The 25221-nt window shown below is 38.0% G+C and overlaps 1 protein-coding gene across 1 annotated transcript in view; it reads right to left on the reverse strand.

Moving 5' to 3' along the window:
• The window catches only part of LOC123566034 (exportin-5-like), an 88926-nt gene that overhangs the window by 36903 nt on the left and 26802 nt on the right, over positions 1 to 25221 (reverse strand). The window contains exons 10-11 of the mRNA XM_053549677.1: positions 4535 to 4660; positions 3493 to 3583 (exon numbers count right to left, since the gene is read on the reverse strand). Coding sequence (XP_053405652.1) covers positions 3493 to 3583; positions 4535 to 4660 — 217 coding nt within the window. The remainder of the gene's footprint in view (positions 1 to 3492; positions 3584 to 4534; positions 4661 to 25221) is intronic.

Here is a 25221-nt window from a genome sequence, read left to right on the forward strand (position 1 = left end):
CATTCATGGTCACTGAAAGTAAGTTTTAAGATTGTTATGCAAAACTGTACATGTCATCCAAATTTCAAGCCTGTATCTTAAAAAACAAGAAAGTAAGCCAGTAGGTCAAGGCCACAGTAATGTGACACGTAATCACTTGGGTACATCAGGTAAATATAATTAAACAGTCTAGGAATTTTTGAAGTATTTTTTCCTATATAACTCGTGTAACAAGTGACCACCAGGACGGGGCCTCTTTTCACCTCAGGCGCATAATTTGAACAATCCTGTTAAGAGGTCCACTAGGCAATGACACATACCAAATATCAAAGGCCTAGGCCTTGAACTTTCAGATGAGTAGCTTTTTATTTTTTCCCTATATGAGTCTATGTTAAACTTTGGACCCCCGGGGCAGGGCCTCTTTTCACCCCAGGGTAATAATTTGAACAATTTTGGTAGAGAACCACCAGGCAATGCAACACACCAAATATTAAAAGCCTAGGCCTTGCAGTTTCAGACAAGAAGATTTTTAAAGTTTTCTCCTATATAAGTCTATGTAAAACTTGGGACCCCTAATGCAGTGCCTCTTTTCACCCTAGGGTCACAATTTGAATAATCTTTACAGAGGACCACAAGGCAATGTTACATACAAAATATCAAAGGCCTAGGTCTTGTAGTTTCAGACAGTAAGATTTTTGAAGTTTTTTCCTATGTAAGTCTATGTAAAACTTGAAGCCCCCGGGGGCGGGGCCTCTTTTCACCCCAGGGTAATAATTTGAACAATAGAGGACCACAAGGCAATGCTACATACCAAACATCAAAGGTCTAGGTCTTGTGGTTAAAGACAAGAAGATTTTTAAAGTTTTTTCCTATATAAGTCTATGTAAAACTTGTGACCCCCAGGACGGGTCCTCTTTTCACCCAAGGGGCACAATCTTAACAATCTTGATAGAGGACCATAAGATGATATCACAAGCCAAATATCAAGGTTCTATGTCTTGCGGTTTTGGACAAGAAGATTCTTAAAGTTTTTTCCTTTCGGTTGCCATGGCAACCAGAGTTTTGCATGGAATTAAATTCTTTGAATAATTTTGAAAGGGGACCATCCAAGGATCATTCCTGTGAAGTTTGGTGTAATTCTGCCCAGTGGTTTTCAAGAAGAAGATTCTTTTAGAAAATGTTGACGGACACACGACAGACGACGGATGACTGACGACGGACATAGAGTGGACACAAAAGCTCACCATCAGCTTTTGGCTCAGATGAGCTCAAAACATTCCACTCAGTAAGAAAAAACTACCTAAATCATGCCACTCTTGAGAAGAAACAAACTTAAAAATACCACTTACAAGGGTTGGTCCAAAAGTAATGTCAATGTCAACTGTTACTTGGGCAATCTGACTGAAACCTGACAGGCTGCATTTCCCTATATTGGTGAACATGTATGTGAAGTTTTATTTAAATATTCCAAACCACTTCCCTAGATATGGCTCCGGGCGGACGGAAAGATGGACCGATGACGCCAAAACTATATCCCTCCGCCTTCAGCTGGGGATAACAACCCTAGACAAAAGTATTTACTTGTGCCATCAGGACTGAATATAAGCATACATCTTAATATAATGTTCATAATAATTCAACAATGAATACAAAGTATGCAGCATCTTTACTTTTGGATCAACCCCTGTTCTTGAGAGAAAACCAACTAAAACACAATGTACTTCCCAGGAAACCAACTAAAACATTACACTGCAGAAACAAGAGGGTCATGATGACCCTGGATCGCTCACCAGAGTAATATGAGCTACATGTTTCAAATGTCAAACTAATGATTTTTAGAAATTTTTTGGAAAATTTTCCGATGTACAATCAAGTAACCCCTGGGGCGGGGCCAATTTTACCCCGGGGGTCATGATTTGAACAAAGTTTGTAGAAGTCTAATAGGCAATGTTACAAATCGAATATCTAAGATCTAGGCCTTCTGGTTTATTTTAACAAATTTATGAAGATTTCCCTATGTACAATCAAGTAACCCCTGGGGCTGGGTCAATTTGGCCCTGGGAGGGTCAAGATTTGAACAAATTTTGTAGAGGTCTACTAGGCAATGCTACATGTCAAATATCTAAGCTCTAGGCCTTCTGGTTTATTTTTAGAAAATTTTGAAGATTTTTCTATGTACAATCAAGTAACCCCATGGGGCCGGGTCAGTTTGACCCCAGGGGTCATGATTTGAAGAAATTTTGTAGAAGTCTACTAGGCAATGCTACATGTCAAATATCTAAGATCTAGGCCTTTTGGTTTATTTTTAGAAAAATTTTGAAGATTTTCCTATGTAAAATCAAGTTACCCCTGGGGCGGGATCAATTTTGACCCCGGGGGTCATGATTTGAACAAATGTTGTAGAGGTCCACTAGGCAATGCTACATGTGAAATATCTAAGCTCTAGGCCTTCTGGTTTATTTTAAGAAAAATTTTGAAGATTTTCATATGTAAAATCAAGTGACCCCCAGGGCAGGGTAAATTTTGACCCCGGGATCATGATTAGAACAATTTTAGTAGAAATCCACTAGGCAATGCTACATGTCAAACATCTAGGGCTTCTGCTTTTTGAGAAGAAGATTTTTTAAGATTTTCCTATGTAAAATCAAGTGACCCCTGGGGCGGGGTCAATTTTGACCCCGGGGGTCATGATTTGAACAAATTTTGTAGAGGTCGACTAGGCAATGCTACATGTGAAATATCTAAGCTCTAGGCCTTCTGGTTTATTTTTAGAAATTTTTTGAAGATTTTCATATGTAAAATCAAGTGACCCCTGGGGCGGGGTCAATTTTGACCCCGGGGTCATGATTTGAACAACTTTAGTAGAGGTCCACTAGGCAATGCTACATGTCAAATATCTAAGGTCTAGGGCTTCTGGTTTTCGAGAAGAAGATTTTTTAAGATTTTTCTATGTAAAATCAAGTGGCCCCTGGGGCGGGGTCAATCTTGACCCCGGGGTCATGATTTGAACAAATTTGGTAGAGGTCCACTAGGCAATGCTTCACACCATATATCTAAGCTCTAGGGCTTCTGGTTTTTGAGAAGGAGATTTTTAAAGTTTTTCCTTTCGGTTGCCATGGCAACCAGAGTTCTGCATGGAATTCAATTCTTTGAACAATTTTTAAAGAAGACCATCCAAGGATCATCCCTGTGAAGTTTCATCAAAATTGGCCTGTTGGTTTAGGAGGAGATGTTGTTTAAAGGAAAGTGTGGACGGACAATGGACGGACGTACAACGGACGGACAGACGGATGGACGCCGGACGGTCAGCGATCACAATACCTCATCCTGAGCACTTTGTGCTCAGGTGAGCTAAAAAACAACAACTGAAACTCACTACCTACGTAAGAAGAAACTAACTGAAACAGGCCACTTTCTTCAGAAGAAACCGACTAAATCACCACTCAGCTGGGGAGAGACAAATTAAAACATGCCACCTAAGTAAGAAGAAACCAACTAAAGCACATCACTTACTTGAGAAGAAAATACTGAATTCCTCATCATTGTCAAAGTCTAACCTAGCATAATCACAGCTCGGTGAGTTACACTGACTAGGAAACCCAACCTGAAATTAAACAATACTTGCAAAATTTCCTTTTCACATTTTTGAAACAAATATACAAAAATTCTATCCTGCTGAATGAGATTCTGCTTTGCTGCCAGTAGTTCTGGGAGAACCTTTATACAAGTTTCCTTACATATTTTATTTATTCATCAATGGCTGAGCAAAAAGAAAATTTGGTACTTTCAAGTCAAACTTTAATAATACTTAGAATGCTGAAGGGCTTAAGTTTTTAGACAAGATTTCTAAAGATCTTCCTATATATGTTTGTAAAGTGCAATGCCAAATTTGAGGCCAGAGGCATGATATGATAAATCGTAGTAAGAGAACTAATACACAATGCTACATGACAAATATCTAAGCTTTAGGCCTTCAGGTTTTAGAAAAGAAGATTTTTAAATGATTTCTTATATAAAGGCTATGCAAAACAAGAGAATCCCAGGGTTACGTTCCAAATATCTAAACTCAGGGCCTTGCGATTTTGGAGAAGATTATGTTTTTTTCATTTTGACTGCCAAGGCAACCAGAATTCTGCATGGAATGGAATTCTTTGAACAACTTTGCTAGAGAACCATCCAACTTTCATCAATTATTGTTATGCAGCCTTTTCCTGCAGCCAAGAATCTGAACCAGTTTAACAAATGACATACTTTTCAATAATCCAGTGTACATAATGGCCTACTTCGATTGTCCAACCACTGCTACCATAGTTGCTGAATGAACAGATGAATTTGACAGTCCTCCAACATAAAATGATTCAATCAATCAAATCCAATGATATAAGTTACTGGTTCTTGTTCTGATATTGGCAGCAACAATAGAGCAGTGGTCTGGCAATGCCTCTGTCCAGCTGCAAACGTGCCTAAATCAACAAGTCAACACATGTACTTCAACTGGAACAACTTTCAGCCAGATAAACGATCGAATTAGACCTTTATATCTCAGAAAACCTACTTTGAGTAATGTTTTTGAGGCAGATTCTATAAGCTGAGGTAGGATAGCTTGGAACATGGGATCCTTCGATATCTTCTCATGGCGTATAAACTGAGCCCATAATGTCAGCGTGTAACTACTCAGCATCTGGAAAGCAAAGTAAATGCGATTAAGGTATCCGCAACAGTTATAATACTTATTGTTATATCAATTCTGAATATATTCAAAAACAAGAGCTCCGCCAAGCAGGGCATTATACGCCCGAAGGGTTATATCAGAGGAGGATGGGAGCAAAATTTAAAAAACTTGACTGTTGAAGCCCAATGGACAGGAAGAACAAAGGGAAGAAATAAAAAAAAATTCTAAGTAAACAGGAAAAAATTCTAACTCCACAAAAAAATCCTAACCAGGTACAGATATATCAAAATACACCTAAAAATTGGAGGTACAATCCATGTTGTACCACAGAAAAGCTGTCTCAGTTTTTTCCTCTGGCTAATAGGGGAAAGGGAAGTAATTCAATAAAAAAAATATTGTAAGTGAACAAAAAAGGGACCTGCCAAATAAAAACAAGAGCACCGAAATGCAGAGCAATATACACACAAAACAAAGTCATATGACCTTTGACCCCTAAGTGTGACCTTGACCTTGAAGCAAGTCATCTGAAACATGTGCTCTGCACGTCGTCTTGATGTGGTTAACATTTGTGCCATGTTTCTTTAAAATCCTTCAAGCAGTTCAAGAGTTACAGAGAGGACACGCAACAATGTCATATGACCTTTAACCCCTAAGTGTGACCTTGACCTTGAAGGGAGCCATCCGAAACTTGTGCTCTGCATGTCGTCTTGATGTGGTGAACATTTGTGCCAAGTGTCTTTGAAATCCTTCAAGGGGTTCAAGAGTTACAGAGCGGACACGAAATTGCTAACGGACTGACGGACAGACGGACACCAGCGTCATGAGTCTATGAGTCATGCCATTACCCTTCCTCTCTTATAGGCAGGATATTGGCAATGGTTTTCCAAGCAATATGAATGTTTAGAAGGCATTTTGCATGGTTCATATTCACAACCCCTCCAGTATATTTTGGCTACACCTATGATATTCATCAACATTTTAAGTCTGAAACTTAGACTTTGAAATCCTAAAATTGCTGTTAGCTCTGAATTTGAAAATCTTACATGTATTTCTATGAAACCTTGCGCAAGAATAGTAGATCTATACACTATAACAAACAGCTATGCACAATTCCAGTTAAAAAGGTATGTATTATGAAACTGAATTTTTTGTGATTTAAGATCAAAGAGTTTAAACTTCAGACTTGGTACATTTATAAATTCTGGCCCTGAACTTCAAGCAAAAACCAGCTGCATCTCAAATACACTTGCTAACAACTTCTTATTTGAGAACATGTGTTTTCAACTACTACTTAAACCTCGGATAACACCCAAATTTAACAGCCTTCATGCACTAAAAATAACACTACACAGAATTCTAAGATTGCACCTGGAAATTTTCATTTTTCGCTATTTTACAAGAACTTATTTACCTGGAAACTGATGAGGATAACAATATATTCTACAGATAAGCCGGATGAATTATTAGCAACGACTCTGATCAGACCTCTTCTACTGTTATATGGTACCATGGAGAATTTATTTTCCAACAAAAGTTTATTGTAGAACATTTGGATGAATTTATTTTTCCTTCCAAGGCAAGAAGATTTTATTTGTATAAAACAAACAAGTATTTGGAATTAATCACATGGATTGATGTATTATGTTTTTACTGATATCTTCAATAGTTTAATAATCTTTCTATCTGGTATCAATTAAATTAAGTCAGTTTTAGTATTCACTGATATCAGTGAAACTAACCATCGTTCTAACTGGTATAAGCAGGTTTAACAACAAGTGGAACAATGAGAATATATATGGATTTAGTGTTATTTCTGTATGTGCATTCAGTTTTGGGTTTCTCATCAAATCAATTTATGGAGAGATTTAATTATATTGAAGATAGGATTAATGCAGAGAGTAAATTCCGGAGAGATGACTTTAGTACTCTGTTCAATGAAATAGGTTCCGTGAAAACAATGTTACAACAATTGATGGAGAATAAACCTGAAGGTCAAGATAACACTGAAGTCCAGGCTACAGGAAAATCTCAATCGGAACTAGAAAAAAAAGTGCAGTTTTTGACAAATGGCTTTAAAGAAGAGAAAAATTTTAATATTCGGTTCCGACGAGAGATTCCTGAATTACAAAAGCATGTTCAAGATCTGAAAACAAAATCAGACCAAATTTCAGCAAGTTTGGAACACATACTGAAAGGAATAGAATTTCTGAAAGAGGAGAAGGTTGAAAGAAAAGAAACATTTGAATTATTTCAAAACAAAATACCTGATATTCAAAAGAATATTATTGACTTACATGAACAATTCGAACAGACGAAGGCTTCTGAATCAGAAAGTCTTGATACAATCAAAAATGATACAAAGAAATTGAAAGAAAACACTGATCATCTAAAACACAGTAATGAACAGTGTTTGGAAAGTATAGACATTCATAATAATATGACAAAAAGACTGGAAGAAAAACTTGTCAGTGGAAAAATGATCGGCAGTATGGATAAACATTCTTATGATGAACGAGAGTGCAACTGCTCAGTTTTATCTTGTCCTGTAACTAGCACAGTGTCACCTTCTCCGGACAACCTGATGACCACTTCTCCAAAAGTGACCACATACAAGTCTTGTTTGGATTTGTATGATAATGGATTTAAGTCTGATGCTATCTATCAGATAGATATTAGCCAAACACAAACAATTTCTGTCTATTGTGACATGACTACAGACAGCGGTGGGTGGACAGTTTTCCAACGGCGTAAAGATGGATCTGTGGACTTTTTCCTAGGCTGGAATGACTACAAAACTGGATTTGGAAACTTGGATGGAGAATTTTGGCTCGGGAATGAGTACTTGAATCTACTGACTGATAATGGTGAACCACATGAGCTGAGAATTGAACTAGGTGACCATGATGGAAACCAAGTCTTCGCCAAATACAGCAGTTTCAAGGTAGGGTTAGAGAGTACAAACTTCCGGCTGGAAGTGAGTGGTTATTCTGGGAATGCTGGAGACTCACTAGAAACATCAGCCAGAGGAACTACTTTTGGGCATAATGATATGGAATTCTCTACAAAAGACATGGATAATGACAAATATTCTGGCAATTGTGCTGCATTTTATAAAGGAGCATGGTGGTTCAACTGGTGTTTTGGCTCACATTTGAATGCTCCCTATCAGGACCAGCCAGATGGTACACGTAACTGGGTTGGCATTATCTGGTATACATGGAAAGGTTCAAAATACTCCTTGAAATTTACAGAAATGAAATTTAGATAAAACTTTGTGTGACCAGCTCAAAAGAAAGCTACACAGAGAGTTTGTTCCACACAGACAGTTTACTTGTTTATCCCATTATTTTGAAACTAGCATTGCAAAATATCATGTTGTAATTACAGAGACAAACAAGAGCTGTCTAATGACAGCTTGCTCAACTATTTGAAATATTTCTAAATAAAACTAGCTTACACAAATGCTTTACCAAAATTGTTTTAAGTTGAACAAGCAAATTCGATGAATTGGTATCCCCTGCCGAAAGGGTTTGTGGTGAGGAATGGCAAAACAGTATATCCGGCAAAAAGTTATGGATGTTACTAAGAGGCAAATAATTTCATTAGTCAAAATCAATTTAACAGACAATGAATGCTATTTTTTGGTGGGGGTGTGGGGGCAGCGGGGGTGACTGGGTGAGGGTACAAAACATCATATGTTGATTATAAATACTGATGGAAAATTAAAAATGAAAAAAACCAAAAAAAACAAGAGGGTCATGATGACCCTGGATCGCTCACCAGAGTAATATGAGCTACATGTTTCAAATGTCAAACTGATGATTTTTAGAATTTTTTTGGAAGATTTTCTGATGTACAATCAAGTAACCCCTGAGGCGGGGCCAAGTTTACCCTGGGGGTCATGAATGGAACAAATTTTGTAGAAGTCTACTAGGCAATGTAACATATCAAATATCTAAGATCTAGGCCTTCTGGTTTATTTTTAGCAAATTTATGAAGATTTCCCTATGTAAAATCAAGTGACCCCCATGGGGCGGGGTCAATTTGATCCCCGGGGTCATGATTAAATTTTTGTAGAAGTCTACTAGGCAATGCTAACGTAAATATCTAAGCTCTAGGCCTTTTGGTTTATTTTTAGAAATTTTTGAAGATTTCCCTATGTAAAATCAAGTGACCCCCTGGACGGGGGTCAATTTTGATCCCGGGGTCATGATTTGAAAGATTTTGTGAGAGTCATAGGCAATGCTACACGTGAAATATCTAAGCTGTAGGCCTTCTGGTTTATTTTTAAAAAATTTTTGAAGATTTTCCTATGTAAAATCAAGTGACCCCATGGGCGGGGTCAATTTTGATCCCGGGGTCATGATTTGAAAAATTTTGTAGAGTCTACTAGGCAATGCTACACGTGAAATATCTAAGCTGTAGGCCTTTTGGTTTATTTTTAAAAATTTTGAAGATTTTCCTATGTAAAATCAAGTGACCCCTGGGACGGGGTCAATTTTGATCCCGGGGTCATGATTTGAACAGATTTTGTAGAGGTCCATTAGGCAATGCTACACGTCAAATATCTAAGCTGTAGGCCTTCTGGTTTATTTTTAGAAAAATTTGAAGATTTTTCTATGTACAATCAAGTGACCCCTGAAGCGGGGTCAATTTGATCCCGGAGGTCATGATTTGAATAAATTTTGTAGAAGTCTACTAGGCAATGCTACACGTTAAATATCTAAGATCTAGGCCTTCTGGTTTATTTTTAGAAGATTTTCCTATGTAAAATCAAGTGACCTCTGGGTGGGGTCAATTTTGACCCTGGGGGTCATGATTTGAACAGATTTTGTAGAGGTCCACTAGGCAATGCTACACGTGAAATATCTAAGCTCTAGGCCTTCTGTTTATTTTTAGAAAATTTTTGAAGATTTTCCTATGTAAAATCAAGTGACCCCTGGGGCGGGGTCAATTTTGAGCCCGGGGTCATGATTTGAACAACTTTAGTAGAGGTCGTCTAGGCAATGCTACATGTCAAATATCTAAGCTCTAGGGCTTCTGGTTTTTGAGAAGAAGATTTTTTAAGATTTTCCCATGTATAATCAAGTGACCCCTAGGGCGGGGTCAATTTTGAGCCCGGGGTCATGATTTGAACACATTTCACACCAAATATCTAAGCTCTAGGGCTTCTGGTTTTTGAGAAGAAGATTTTTAAAGTTTTTCCTTTCTGTTGCCATGGCAACCAGAGTTCTGCATGGAATTCAATTCTTTGAACACTTTTTAAAGAAGACCATCCAAGGAACATCCCTGTGAAGTTTCATCAAAATTGGCCTGTTGGTTTAGGAGGAGATGTTGTTTAAAGGAAAGTGTGGACGGACGGACGGACGCCGGACGGTGAGCAATCACAATAGCTCACCCTGAGCACTTTGTGCTCTGGTGAGCTAAAAAAAATGTGGGGGGGGGGGGGGGGGGGGGGGGGGAAAGATGCAAGCCTGGGGTGGTGGGCATGACTGGGTGGAGGAGTGAGGTGGGGGAATGGTACAACTTTGCATGTTGATAAGATATTCATGGAAGGTTTGAAAAAAAAAATAAATGAAAAATTATCTTTTTTTGGGGGGGGGGGGGGGGGGGGGGGGGTGTGACCAAGGCAAGGTGGTGACCTGGTGTGGGTACACAACTTCACATGTTTATAATAAATGTTCATGGAAAAGAATGAAAGAAGTTTAATGAAATTCTACCAATGGGTTGGGGTGTGTGGGGGGGTGAGAAATTGCAATCCTTGGGAGACAATGGGCAAGGTAAACTGGTGTGGGAACAACTTCCATGTTTATAATAAATGTTCATGGAAAGAATGAAAAAGTTTAATGAAATTCTACCATGGGTTGTTTGTTATGTACAAATTCTGTAGATTTTTTAAACATTAAAGGGCAATAACTCTAAAGGAAATTGACCAATTAAAAAAAAAAAGGGGCATCATCAAGTTATGTTGGTTCATATTTATTTCAAGTTTCATGAAATTCTACCATCTTGTTACTGAGAAATTGCTGCAGACTTGGATTTTTCATTAAATCAAGGGCAATAACTCTAAAGGAAATTGACCAATCAAAAAAAAACTTGACGGGCATCATCACAGTTATGTTGGTGCATGTTTATTTCAAGTTTTATGAAATTCTACATGATAGTTACTGAGAAATGGCTGCGGACGGACATTTTTGGGCATTTTTCATTAAATCAAGGGCAATAACTCTAAGGAAAATTGACCAATAAAAAAAAAAACTTGACGGGCATCATCGCAGTATGTTGGTTCATGTTCATTTAAAGTTTCATGAAATTCTACCTGCCAGTTACTGAGATATGGCTATGGACGGATGCACGCACGGATGCACGGACGTGACGGACGGACAATGCCATTTCAATACCCGCCTCCCGATTTCATCGGCGGGGGATAAAAAGAGGTATTATTCTGGAAACCGTATGTAATGGAGTTCTGGAACCTGACTCAAAGCAATCATTTTATGTTCTCAAAGACTTAATGATAGGTTTGGAAGCATCCAGTCAAGCAGTTCCTGAGAAACCTTCTTACATGCAAACCTTTCACCAACATTTCTAAGATAACTAGAATGTGTCTGTAGGACACAGGGTGTGCCCCCCACTGGTACATTTGTCACAAATAAGGGGAAATCATTCAAATGTTTGCAGTCTTAATGGGATATAGCCTCAAAAAAAAAATGAAATGGATTCATTATTCTATACCATCTACTTTTTGAGCTATGAGCATCACAAACAAAAAATCCACTATTTTGGCTATTTCAAGGACCATAACTCTGTAATAAATGCTAAAATTCTCAAGAAGAATGCCAAGTGTGCAAGGTCACATTATGATAAAGACTCAAGCAAAGTTTCATGAATTTACATTAAATACTTTTTAGTGAGGCACATAATTAGGTGAAAATGTGCATTTTTTACTATTTCAGGGGAACTTTGGAAACAGGGGGGCAGACCCAGATGAAAAATAGGAGGTGCGCAAGTTCATATCATGATTAAGACTCATGCAAAGTTTCATGAATCTATATCAAATACTTTTTGAGCTAGGCATGTCACAAGGTGAAAATGAGCATTTTCGACCATTTCAAGGGCCATAACTCTAAAAATAGGGGGCAGACCCAGACGAAAAATAGGAGGTGCGCAAGTTCATACCATGATAAAGACTCATGCAAGGTTTCATCAATTTATATCAAATACTTTTTGAGTTAGGCGTGTCACAAGGTGAAAATGTGCATTTATGACTATTTCAGGGGCCATAACTCTGGAAATAAGGGGCAGACCCAAATGAAAAATAGGAGGTGCGCAAGTTCATATCATGATTAAGACTCATGCAAGATTTCATAAATCTATATCAAATACTTTTTTAGCTAGGCATGTCACAAGGTGAAAATGTGCATTTTTGACTGTTTCAGTGGCCATAACTCTAAAATTAGGGAGCGGAGCCAGACGAAAAGTAGAAGGTGTGCAAGTTCATATCATGATAAAGACTCATGCAAGGTTTCATTAATTTATATCAAATACTTTTTGAGCTAGGCATGTCACAAACTTCGGACAGACAGAAGGATGGACGGACGCATGCACGCACACACGGACAAGAGCAAATCTATATGCCCCCACCACTCATGGGGGGCACAAAAGGGACATAATTTTGACAAAATACAAACCAGAGTTATAAAACCTGCTCTGCCTGAAAATCTGCCTGAAAATCTTATGATGCAGAAGGCATGTGCGGAGTTAATTTTGACAAAATGCATGTAAGTGTTATAAAACCTGCTCTGTGAGATCACCTCATGATATACCGTAGAAAACTTGTAAAGACTTTGAGAGCAGTCAATCAAGTATTTCTGAGAAATCTGATTACAACCTTACCTCAGATGAAGACAAAAGAGCAAAAATTTAAAAAAAAAAAGCAAATTTTAAAGATTTTACTTGTGGGAGGTGTGTGTGTGTGTGTGTGTGTGGAGGGGGGTGGGGGGGGGGGGACAGAGTGTGTGTGTGTGAGGGGGGAACAGGGTGTGTGTGTGCAACACACCATAACAGTGTAAACATGTTTTACCTAGTGATTACAAGGAAACAAATATTCTGAACAATTTTTAGTAAGATTGGACCAAAAAACGTGGCATCTCGAGTGTAAACAAGCATTTTCTTTGATTTGACCTAGTGGCCTAGTTTTCTACCCCACATGACCCAGATACGAACTTGTTCAAGACTTCATGATAACAAACATTCTGACTAAAATTTATGAAGATAGAATAAACAAGCAAATTCGATGAATTGGTATCCCCCGCCGAAAGGGTTTGTGGTGAGGAATGGCAAAAAAATATATCCGGCAAAAAGTTAAGGATGTTAATAAGAAGCAAATAATTTCATTAGTCAAAATCAATTTAACAGAAAACAAATGTTTAATTAAAGAGTACATAATAAATGTATGATACTTTGATCCTGACTAAAGAATTTATTTTGAATGGGATATGCTTACTGTAATAAGCTTAGCTTTTAAAATTAAATGCAGTTAATTGAAATATGAGCTTGAAGTTTAACTGGAACGAAATATTGTCTTTGAGTGGTTTGGCACCAGGTGTTGTTGTTTAACAAGTACATTTGAACTTAAAACAAGAGGGCCAAGATGGCCCTAGGTCGCTCACCTGAGAAACACACCATAACACAACATATTAAACAGAGTAAACATGTTTGACCTAGTGATTTCATGGAAAAAAATATTCTGACCAATTATTATTAAAATTGGAGCAAAAATCTTGAGTATAAGTAAGTATTTTTTTTTATTTGACCTAGTGACCTAGTTTTTGACCCCAGATGACCCATATTCGAACTTGACCTAGATTTCATCAAGGCTATCATTCTGACCAAATTTCATGAAGATCAATTGAACAAGAGGGCCATGATGGCCCTATATCGCTCACCTGTTATCATTGCACTTGAGGACAAGAAGGTCCTCAGAAAATATATCTCAGTCCAAAGGACAGGAACAACAAAGGGAAGAAATTTAACCAAAAAGAAAACAAAATTCTTACAAGGCACAGATATGTCAAAATACACCTAAAAATTGGAGGTACCGTCCATGTTGTACCACAGAAAAGTGGTCTCGGTTTTTCCCTACAGCCAATAATAAAAAAGTTACTAAAAATAAGCTATTTATAGTAACGTAAAAGGGAAGTAATTAAAAGAAATAAATATTGTTAAGTGAACAAAAGAAGGATCTGCCAAGTAAATCTGTTGACATAAATGAAATTTCAGATCAGTATCTTCATTAGTTATGGAGATATACCCATTTTAATTTGAAATAAAGGGAGGTAATTTGACATAAAATCAGTTCATAGTTATCTACCCTGATTGTCTCAGTCCAACTAATAACAATAATGAAATTTCAAATAAGTCCTATAAGTACTTACTGATATAAATCCATTTTGATTACAATCAGGGGAGGTAATCAGATATAAAATAACTCTGGAACCTACGATTGGATCTGATTTGTCATGGAATCCAAGATTTATTGTTGCTGAAGATATTTTGGAAGTTTGTATCAAATAAAACCATAAATGAAGTCTCTATATGGCTGCAAAAGCCAAAATAGCCAATTTTGGACCTTTAAGGGGCCATAACTCTGGAACCATTGAGGAATCTGGCCAGTTCAAGAAAGGAAGCAAGATCTTGTGGTGATACAAGTTGTGTGCAACTTTGGTTAAAATCAAATCATAAATGAAGCTGCTATTGTGCAGACAAGTTCAAAATAGCTAATTTCGGCGCTTTCAGGGGCCATAACTCTGGAACCCATTATGGGATCTGGCCGATTCAAGAAAGGAACCAAGATCTTATGGTGACACAAGTTTTGTGCAAGTTTGATTAAATTCAAATCATAAATGAAGCTGCTATTGTGCAGACAAGGTCAAAATAGCTAATTCTGGCCCTTGCAGGGGCCATCACTCTGGAACCCATAATGGAATCCCCCCAGTTCAAGAAAGGAACCAAGATCTTATGGTGATACAAGTTGTGTGCAAGTTTGGTTAAAATAAAATCATAAATGAAGCTGCTATTGTGCAGACAAGGTCAAAATAGCTAATTCTGGCCTTTTCAGAGGCCATAACTCTGGAACCCATAATGGGATCTGACCAGTTCAAAAAAAGAACCAAGATCTTATTGTGATACAAGTTGTGTGCCAGTTTGGTAAAAATCAAATCATAAATAAAGCTGCTATTGTGCAGACAAGGTCAAAATAGCTAATTTTGGCCCTTTCAGGGGCCATAACTCTGGAACCCATAATGGGATCTGGCCAGTTCAAGAAAGGAACCGTGATCTTATGGTGATACAAGTTGTGTGCAAGTTTGGTTAAAATAAAATCATAAATGAAACCACTATTATGCAGACAAGAAATTGTTGACGGACGCACGCACGCACGGACTGACGACGGACGAAGGGTGATCACAAAAGCTCACCTTGTCAATATGTGACAGGTGAGCTAAAAAAAAACAAGAGGGCCATGATGGCCCTATATCGCTCACCTGTTATCATTGCACTTGAGGCAAGAAGGTCCTCAGAAAAAATATCTAAGTCCAAAGGACAAGAACAACAAAGGAAAGAAATTTAACCGAAAAGAAAAACAAAATTCTTAAATATGTCAAAATACACCTAAAAACTGGAGGTACCATCTATGTTGTACCACAGAAAAGTGGTCTCGGTTTTTCCCTAAGGCCAATAGTAAAAAAGTTACTAAAAATAAGCTATTTATAGTAACGTAAAAGGGAAGTAATTAAAAAAAAAATTATTGTAAGTGAACAAAAGAAGGATCTGCCAAATAAATCTGTTGACATAAATGAAATTTCAGATCAGTATCTTCATTAGTTACAGAGATATACCCATTTTAATTTGAAATAAAGGGAGGTAATTTGAAATAAAATCAGTCCATAGTTATCTACCCTGATTGGCTCAGTCCAACTAATGACAATAATGAAATTTCAAATAAGTCCTATAAGTACTTACTGATATAAATCCATTTTGACTACAATCAGGGGAGGTAATCGGATATAAAATAACTCTGGAAACTACGACCTGATTTGTCATGGAATCCAAGATTTATTGTTGTTGAAGATATTTTGGAAGTTTGTATCAAATAAAACCATAAATGAAGTCTCTATATGGCTGCAAAAGCCAAAATAGCCAATTTTGGACCTTTAAGAGGCCATAACTCTGGAACCCATGACGGAATTTGGCCAGTTGAAGAAAGGAACCAAGATCTTGTGGTGATACAAGTTGTGTGCAAGTTTGGTTAAAATAAAATCATAAATGAAGTTGCTATTGTGCAGACAAGGTCAAAATAGCTAATTTTGGCCCTTTCAGGGGCCATAACTCTGAAACCCATTAGGGGATCTGGCCGGTTCAACAAAGGAACTAAGATCTTATGGCAACACAAGTTTTGTGCAAGTTTGATTAAATTCTAATCAAAAATGAAGCTGCTATTGTGCAGACAAGGTCAAAATAGCTGATTTTGGCCCTTTTAGGGGCCATAACTCTGGAACCCATAACGGAATCTGGCCAGTTCAAGAAAGGAACCAAGATCTTATAGTGATACAAGTTGTGTGCAAGTTTGGTTAAAAGAAAATCATAAATGAAGCTGCTATTGTGCAGACAAGGTCAAAATAGCTGATTTTGGCCCTTTCAGGGGCCATAACTCTGGAACCCATAAAGGAATCTGGCCAGTTCAAGAAAGGAACCAAGATCTTATGGTGATACAAGTTGTGTGACAGTTTGGTAAAAATCAAATCATAAATAAAGCTGCTATTGGCCAGACAAGGTCAAAATAGCTGATTTTGTCCCTTTCCGGGGCCATAACTCTGGAACCCATAATGGGATCTGGCCAGTTCAAGAAGAGATCTTATGGTGATACAAGTTGTGTGCAAGTTTGGTTAAAATAAAATCATAAATGAAGCTGCTATTGTGCAGACAAGGTCAAAATAGCTGATTTTGGCCCTTCCAGGGGCCGTAACACTAGAACCCATAAAGGAATCTGGCCAGTTTAAGAAAGGAACCAATATCTTATGGTGGTACAAGTTGTGTGCCAGTTTGGTAAAAATCAAATCATAAATAAAGCTGCTATTGTGCAGACAAGGTCAAAATAGCTGATTTTGGCCCTTTCAGGGCCCATAACTCTGGAACCCATAATGGGATCTGGCCAGTTCAAGAAAGGAACCGAGATCTTACGATGATACAAGTTGTGTGCATGTTTGGTTAAAATAAAACCATAAATGAAACCACTATTATGCAGACAAGAAATTGTTGAAGGATGCACGGACGCACGCACGGACTGACGATGGACAAAGGGTGATCACAAAAGCTCACCTTGTCACTATGTGACAGGTGAGCTAAAAAAAAAAAAAAAAGGAATGGAAATATATATATGTATATATATTTATTTTATGACTAAGAGAAGCAAAAACCAAAACCTCGTAATAAACACAACAGTTTAATAATTATAACTGAATACGATATTTACTATAATGGCACCAAGTTAATAACATGATTATGCACGTACGAAATTATCATTATTAAATGGCAGTAATGGCCGCGATGGAAAAGATACACAGGAGATGTTTGGTAACCAGGTTGTACCAACACATGACCGGCTGCGGGACGTCGCAAGCAAGCGCATGTAGTTTGATTATTTGGCTTACTTAGGATTACCGAAGTTACTCGTGCATAGGTGTTACGCTCGTAGTTTGGGCAAATCTTAGTTCTCGTACGGCTAACTTGCCAGTAAATTAGTGCAAGCGACCTAGCAACAGACTTATAACCAAACGGAGCACGCGCACCATACCGACCTGGCGGTTCACCTACTAAACCGACCTAGCGGTTCACATAACTCATCAGACCTAGCGGTTCACAATAACTCAACCGACCTAGCGGTTAACACAGCATTTAGATAAAACGGACACACGAGCTCGTTGCACCTATTATTTTATATACCACTAACCGGTCAGGAGTTTACGTCACTACTAACATTACATCCGATGTATAATTATTAGGCACAAACTGATATTTTCATCAAAATTTTTATAATGGAAATGGCGGCTTTCAAACACCAATGGAGGTTGCGAACTTAGGTCGCCAAAGTGAAGTATCGATCCGCAATTTACCTTCCTTTAAGTTCATTAAGCTTAAGAGATTTATAAAAATTAACTTAAACAACTTGTAAATGAAAGTTACCACAAAGGAGCTGCGAACATAGATGCCAAAATTGAAGTAATAGGCCTCGATTACTGAAACAATTTATATTTAAAACACGCGCACTAGTGCTTACAAACTAAGTGTACCGTTACATCGCGAATTATAAGAGATCTTTAGTCCCCGGAACGTTTTTGTAAATGGAGGTTACTAACAACAAAGGAGTTTGCAAACATAGTCGCCAAAATGAAAGTATTGAGCCTCGATTTACAGGAACAATTTACGTGTATTATCAAACACACGTGTTAGCGCTTCCGAAGCAGAGATACATTTACATCGCGAATTATAAGATATATGTAACAGTAATACTGAATGAAACGCTTTTGTAAAATGTGAGGTTATAACGACAAAAGGAGTTGCAAACATAGGGCCCAAGATGAAGTTATCGAGCCTCGATTTACAGGCAAAATTTATATCATGCGTGCTAACCGCTTCGAAGCGGAGATGCCTTAACATCGCGAAATATTAGAGCTATTTACCGATAGAACTTGACGGAAACCCTTGTAAATGAAGGTCAGTAACAACAAAAGGAGGCTGCGAGCATAGTCGCCCAAAATGTAGTTGTGCCTTTGATCCATGAAGCAATTTATACCTATCATGCGTGCTCACCGCTCCGGAAAACCGGAGATATCTTTACATCGCGACTTATATAAAATTATTTAAGCAAATAATTCATAATAGAGAACGGAAACATTTGGCAGTTTTAACAGTGAATATATCCACAATACAAAATATATCATAAATATAGCAAAAATACTGTCTATTACTTTTCACTTATTCCAAAGGAACTGATGATTGCCTGAGGGCTTATTGTCAATTGTCACATATCTATATCCAAGGAATGCCTTATTTGTTTGTCTTCGTAATTTTAATAGAAATTATGTCCTATTACATAAATAATTAAATGAATACATCACCGGATTAAATATAACTACATCAGGTTTGTCTAACCTGTCGGAATACTGTCTTACTTCATACTCTTTTTTAGCAAAGCTCTGTTTTGGTATTGCCCAGCAAAAATCGATTGTGTGACATCGTATTCACAGTCAATATATCCATTTGGAAATTATTCTGTCCAACCAAGGACACAATGATTACTCACAAAAAACACTGTTCTGACATAGGTAACTGATAAATGCGTAAGCCTTGTTTTGTCGGCGACAAACTTGTACTGGCTGTTTGAGATAAAGTTCTATGCCGAATTATTACGTGCCCCAAAATGTTTACAGAGCCAAGCATATAGTATTTCTTTGTTGTATGGTTGGTTTCCACTAGTGCATGGTACGTGCATAATAGTTTCTACAGTATGGTGCCATTATGGCAAAAACAACAGCGTGAAATCTGTAAACATACGACATTCCTACGGCAGAATTCCTTGTCAAAATACATTATTGAAATTTAAACATTATAATACTATAATATCATAATTTTTACAATTACAAATGACCATACGTATTACAAAAGTGTGGCGTTAATAACGCTTACAGTATCTTTCCATGTTTGTATTTACTTAAATTGAGAAAGTATACCAGAAGAGAGTAAAGGGGTGTGGTGGGTGGGCTTTTTGTTTTTCGTTTAGTTTTTTTTATTGTTTTTTTTTTGTGTTTTTTTGTTTTTTATTTCTTATTTTTTTTTTTTATTCTTTTTTTTTTTTATTCTTTTATTATTTAAATTTCAAGCGATGTGTATTGAATGAAGTCTAACGCCAGAAAGGCCGAATACCTGCGGTTTACGGATATTTAACCTCACATGAATATGCCCGCGTGAAATCGTCACGTGATCGTGCCACCTACGGCCGATACCATGACTACACCACCGCTTCTATCGCAAAAATAAATTATATTATTTTGGTATAAAAAATAATATGTATTATTTTATGACTAGAGAAGCAAAAACCAAAACTCGTAATAAAACAACAGTTTTAATAATTATTAACTGGAATACGATATTTATCTATATTGGCACCAAGATAATAACATGATTATTGCACGTACGAAATTATCAATAATAAATGGCAGAAATGGCCGGATGGAAAAGATACTCCACTGGAGTGTTTGGTAACCCAGGTTGTACCAACACAGACCGGTGCGGGAGAGCAAGCAAGAGCTTGTAGTTTGATTTATTTGGCTACTTAGGATTAAGAAGTTACGTGCAACTAGGAGTTACGCTACGTAGTTATGGGCAAAACCTAGTTCACGTACGCTACCATGCCGTAAATTAGATGCAAGCGGACCTAGCAATTTGACTTATAAACCAACCGGAGCACGGCACAACCGACTGGCGGTTCACTACTAAACCGAGAGCGGTTCACATAACTCACAAACCGCCCTAGCGGATTCACATAAATCAACCGACTAGCGGTTCACACAGCATTTAGAAAAACGGACAACACGAAGACGTGCACACTATATATATATACCATAACGGTAGGCGTTACGTCACTTTAAACATTACATTCGATGTATAATATTACGGCACAAACTGATATTTCATCAAAATTTATATGTAAATGGCGGTTTCAACCAACCAAGGGAGGTGCGAACTTAGTCGCCCAAAGTGAAGTATCGATCCGATTTACCTCCTTTAACTCAGATTTGTAATAATATGGCATAAAGCACATGCGCAGGCTTGCTCGCCCCGTGAGCGCAGATTTCCGCCACAATAAATTTTGATGGAATTTATTTCCCCAAAATTCTACGTGAATGATTTGCAGCTTGATAGATGTTACCGCTTCATATACTGTGTTAACTATCGATAGCGGGGTACCTTAATGTTCTTTGCTATCGTATCTCGAACATAATCCAGATAAAGTTCAGGCCGTCGTCGACAGGTGTATTCCATCTTGAAGAAAAAACACCGGGGTTTTAAACATCAATAGCCATAGTTATATGTCACCCGACCGGGTATGCAATTTAAACCTGTTGTCTGCCCCAACGATTATACGTTTCCTTTTTTCTTCAATGTTTAGAATTTCAGATCAGGTAAACTCCCCCAAGATATACGCTTGTATCATATCAACACATTAATTGTACTGTCCGACGTGGCTTCCGATAGATATTTTCCTTCGCGTTGATTACATTCCGTAACTGTTAGTGAACATTGTTACTAGATCATGCACCAAGTGTATGATATAAATATCGGGCTCTTCATAAGCAAAACATTGCAACCGAATTGGAATGACGGAAAATCATTCCAAAAACACATACCCTTATTCCCCACCAACCAATGAGCTTTGATTTCTTTATTTAAATTCTGTTTCTTTGTTTCTTTGGTCGGACGGGCCCGGCCCTGAATGGAATTGGATCGCCCAGTATTCCAGAATCTGTGAAAATATATTTACACCGTACTAATTTTGATTCTCTTTCTGATATATATTTGTAAGCATTAGAAGACAACGCCCATAGCTTTAATATCTGAGGATGCTAGACCCATTACCGACAGATCAGTTGCCCTACCTATCCGAAAGCTTATGCGGATCTGAACTTATATGAGACCAACCCCCGCTTTGGAAATACATTTTGAGTTTGAGTGCTGAGAATTGATACCTATTAACAAATTTACCGTGGCATGACAAACCTAAAGGTCCGGCTGCATTTGGTCTTGACTTTAGAAACTTACGCAAATGTTTTGACCGGGAAGAGCATGGCACGCGTTCCTCAGGTATTTGCAGAATGGTAGGCGCATTACGCTGGTTAGTTTTGTTGGTTAAGTAACTAAACGACTATGAATGTCTTGTACAGTAACATCTTCAAGTTTAAGGCAATCAAACGGCCCGACAAAATGGCGGACATCACTAGTCGCTTACCTCAAAAGACCAAAGTAGGCGATACACACAATTGGCTGTAAATAGAAAATAATAAATAAAATAATAAAAATATAAAAAAAAAAAAAAAAAATTTCGTTTCATACAAACTAAGTGTTATGGTTTGGCCAATTGGCGAATTTAATAGACAGAATACGTTTTGTTACTAGGTGCCCTCAGATCTATGATTTCCTCAACGACTGTCTCCTTTAAAAGCTTCGAGATTATGAAATTGTCCGTTTGACCGCCCATCCATTAGCCCTATGAAAATAATTAACGCCAGCGACATTTGTTTAATAGTTTTTGATGCTAATCCTAACTCAAAAGCAGCGGGTTATGAATAAAATCACCTGTGAGGGTTCGGTGGCCAAATAAGTCTAATTGTAATCACACCTAAAAGTGTGGAATGCACTGAGGGCTGTATTATATGTCTGCAATGTATTCGAGATATGCTGCCTGCATTAACTACTTTGTGTGGCTCGAAGATGGTCCCAAAGATGTTGGGCACCCTTGCCGGATACTTGTCGGCTTCCGGAGCTAAATTCTTGAATCTGGCGTCCTGGAAACGAGACAGAGCTCACAGATAGAGTTGTGCACACCTGGCATGTGAGTATGCTCTTAATTAGATGTTAAGTTTCAAGCATATTAAAGTCTGAGCTCTGAGTATACACATTACTTATCCGACTTAGAAGTTCAGCGAATCAGAATGCATAGACTGCCTCGTTTTCACAATTAATTTGATCTTTTTGTTTTTAGTTTATGACCCAAATGACCACTGCTATAGGAAAGGGGGAATAACTCTAAGACTGTAATGTCATCGGTAAGATGTTCATTTCGGCCAAGTTCGGGCCATTTTGCTAGACACCAATGGCTTGAAAATAGGCACAAAGCCTAAACCCAGGGGGACCCCTGCACTGTCGGAAACAATTGCACATCATCGTTTGACAGCCAAAAATCTATCGTGAAAAAAACGATTACCATTATGCATTTTAAAAAATGACTGCACATTTCTAAATCTAATCTATCCTGTGTTTACTCTTAAATGATGGTATGGTTAGACAAACGCACGTAGCGTTTATCAGTCGTCGGCAAAAAAAGGCCGCCGGGGACAATAGCTCTGCAGAGGAAAATTAAGCGACCTAAAGTCGATTGCATTTTTTTATAGTGACCTTGTTTTGACTAAGAATTTCTTGAATTTTTTGTACCACATCTTAAACTTTCTGAGCGGGGGATACGCACCTGCATTTTTCAGATCCAACTCAAGACTAGAAAAACCAATTACTTCGGCGGACCCTCGTTTTTTTCATTGCTAACGAACACTTAAATCATTCATACATTCCGTAAAAGAGCCCATTAATGATCTGCATGATGAAAAATGTCCTATCCCCGCCAAAAAATCGTCATGGTTATGTATGAGCTGTCTGATGTCATTTTACCTTTGACAACAAAATTCCAAAAACGTTGAAAAAATTGTTCAAATGTGTAACAACTAACAGCGCGCCGAATGAGCAGAGCTTGTCACAAAATATCGACCTTGAAATTTTAAACCCACAATTTCAAACGTCTTCATTGCTTATAGGTAACAGTCTAACGCATTTTTTGTCCATTTTGAAGAGTTTGCAGTTCTGCCTAAATCCTGAATCATAATTTACGGCTGCGTCGATAATCTGTATTCTTGACCGAACAGAAATTTCCTATTATATAAATCATTTACAGATTCCCCTTTCAGGAAAGAATAAAAGGAGTATTAATATAAATCCACCGGCAATTTTTAGGTACCAGCCAGATGGTAAACTATAAGCTTTCGGAAGGGGTTTTTCAAACGAAGGGACCAGCCATTTACGGCTGAATTTCCTTGTTTGATTTTTTTCTTGAACAATACATGGATTTTTTAACCCGATCGAGATTTTTACATTACCGAGTTTCTTGGGCTGAATAATGATACTGAAACCTGACTGAAACCCGTTCAATAAAGACGATGAATTTTGTGTTTATACAAAGAAATGTATCTGCCTAATGCCGAAAATGTTATTAGGGTAAATGCCAAATTGTGACGTCAAGGTCTTTGTGAATATAAGGTGCTTTACTGCCGATGTTTGAGCTTCTCTGAGGTTTAACTCTTAAAGGCACCACGGCCTCGGCTCGTGCGTTAAAGTTGCCCTCTGAAGTTTTGAAAATTAATTTTTCTCGGATACGGGAAAGTACCACGTCGGAAGCATCGGTTTTTCAATGTGCGGACCTCATATACAAATTAACTGCTGAATGGGAGGCCCCACTCTCCGAAGCAAGAATGTGTAAAATTTATTTTTTATTCAGGCCACAAACATTTACCATTCATTAAATAGACGGCACAACTACGACTACGTGGCACGGGCATCTTTTCTGAATAATAGAAACGGGGGCAATTGGACACATCGCCACAACAATTCATTTTTAAATTGTGCCCATGACGATGGTGTTTGATTGCCTGAGACGAAAATGTTCGTCGTCTATTCCCGCCAGCAAAGCCACCATGCTTGGCGCGCATCTCCCGAATATCCACATATAATGTAAAATTTCATATATTTTGTTTGCATGTGACGACAGATAGATTAGATGTAAATATAAGAACGCGTCTGTTCAATTTCTCAATACATCCTGACTTTTTCTTTGCATTGTTTAGCTTGGTTTCGAGTTTACCGTTATCTGAAACAGATGAAAGCTTCCACCGTTAGGCCTACAATAATAGCTAATTCTTAGCGCCCTTTAATAAAAGTGCGAGGTTAACATATTCACCTCTGCTATTTGTTGTTTGATTGTTGAGGCACGTGCGCCGCTATGTCGTCATGCGACAAACGTGTCATTTTCGGAATAACGGGGAGCACGTGTTCGGCGTCGGATTCAATAAAAGGTTACCTATAAAGTGACAATATGGAGAATACTACGTCTCCTGAATGCTTGCACTATTTAATCAATTGCCTAAGGTTCGACAGAATGCGTGTTCGGCCGACTCGTTTGCTTGTGTTACTGCGCTACTGTGCGTTTCTTGTTCACCTACATTTATTTAACTGAGACTGCTCAACACCAGTATTGTCTACGATTCGATCTAGACTAGTATTTGGACGTGACGCATTTTTCATCTGCATTGCCACCACACCTGTCGGGCAATATGCCGCTGACTATTATATCATCAACTTTATAATGAACCAGAACGTAAATTACTGGTCTGGCTGTGTAAGCCTAGTGTCTGTTCGTCGTCGTCCCGACGTTGGTATTTGCCTGCTCATCATGTTCCGTCGCTGAGTACTGGCCTTTTCTCTTCACACCGTTACCTCTACAGGCATTGTAACTTATAACGTATACATGTCAATACAACTTATTAAAATTCAGCGATGTGTATCGAATGAAGTCTAACGCCAGAAAGACGAATACCTGCGGTTACGGTTATTTAAACCTCACATGAATTGCCCGGAGTGAACACGTCATGTGATCGTGCCACCTACCGGCGTAACCATGACTTACACACACC

Source organism: Mercenaria mercenaria, chromosome 1, assembly GCF_021730395.1.
Source record: "Mercenaria mercenaria strain notata chromosome 1, MADL_Memer_1, whole genome shotgun sequence".
Classification (NCBI taxonomy): domain Eukaryota; kingdom Metazoa; phylum Mollusca; class Bivalvia; order Venerida; family Veneridae; genus Mercenaria; species Mercenaria mercenaria.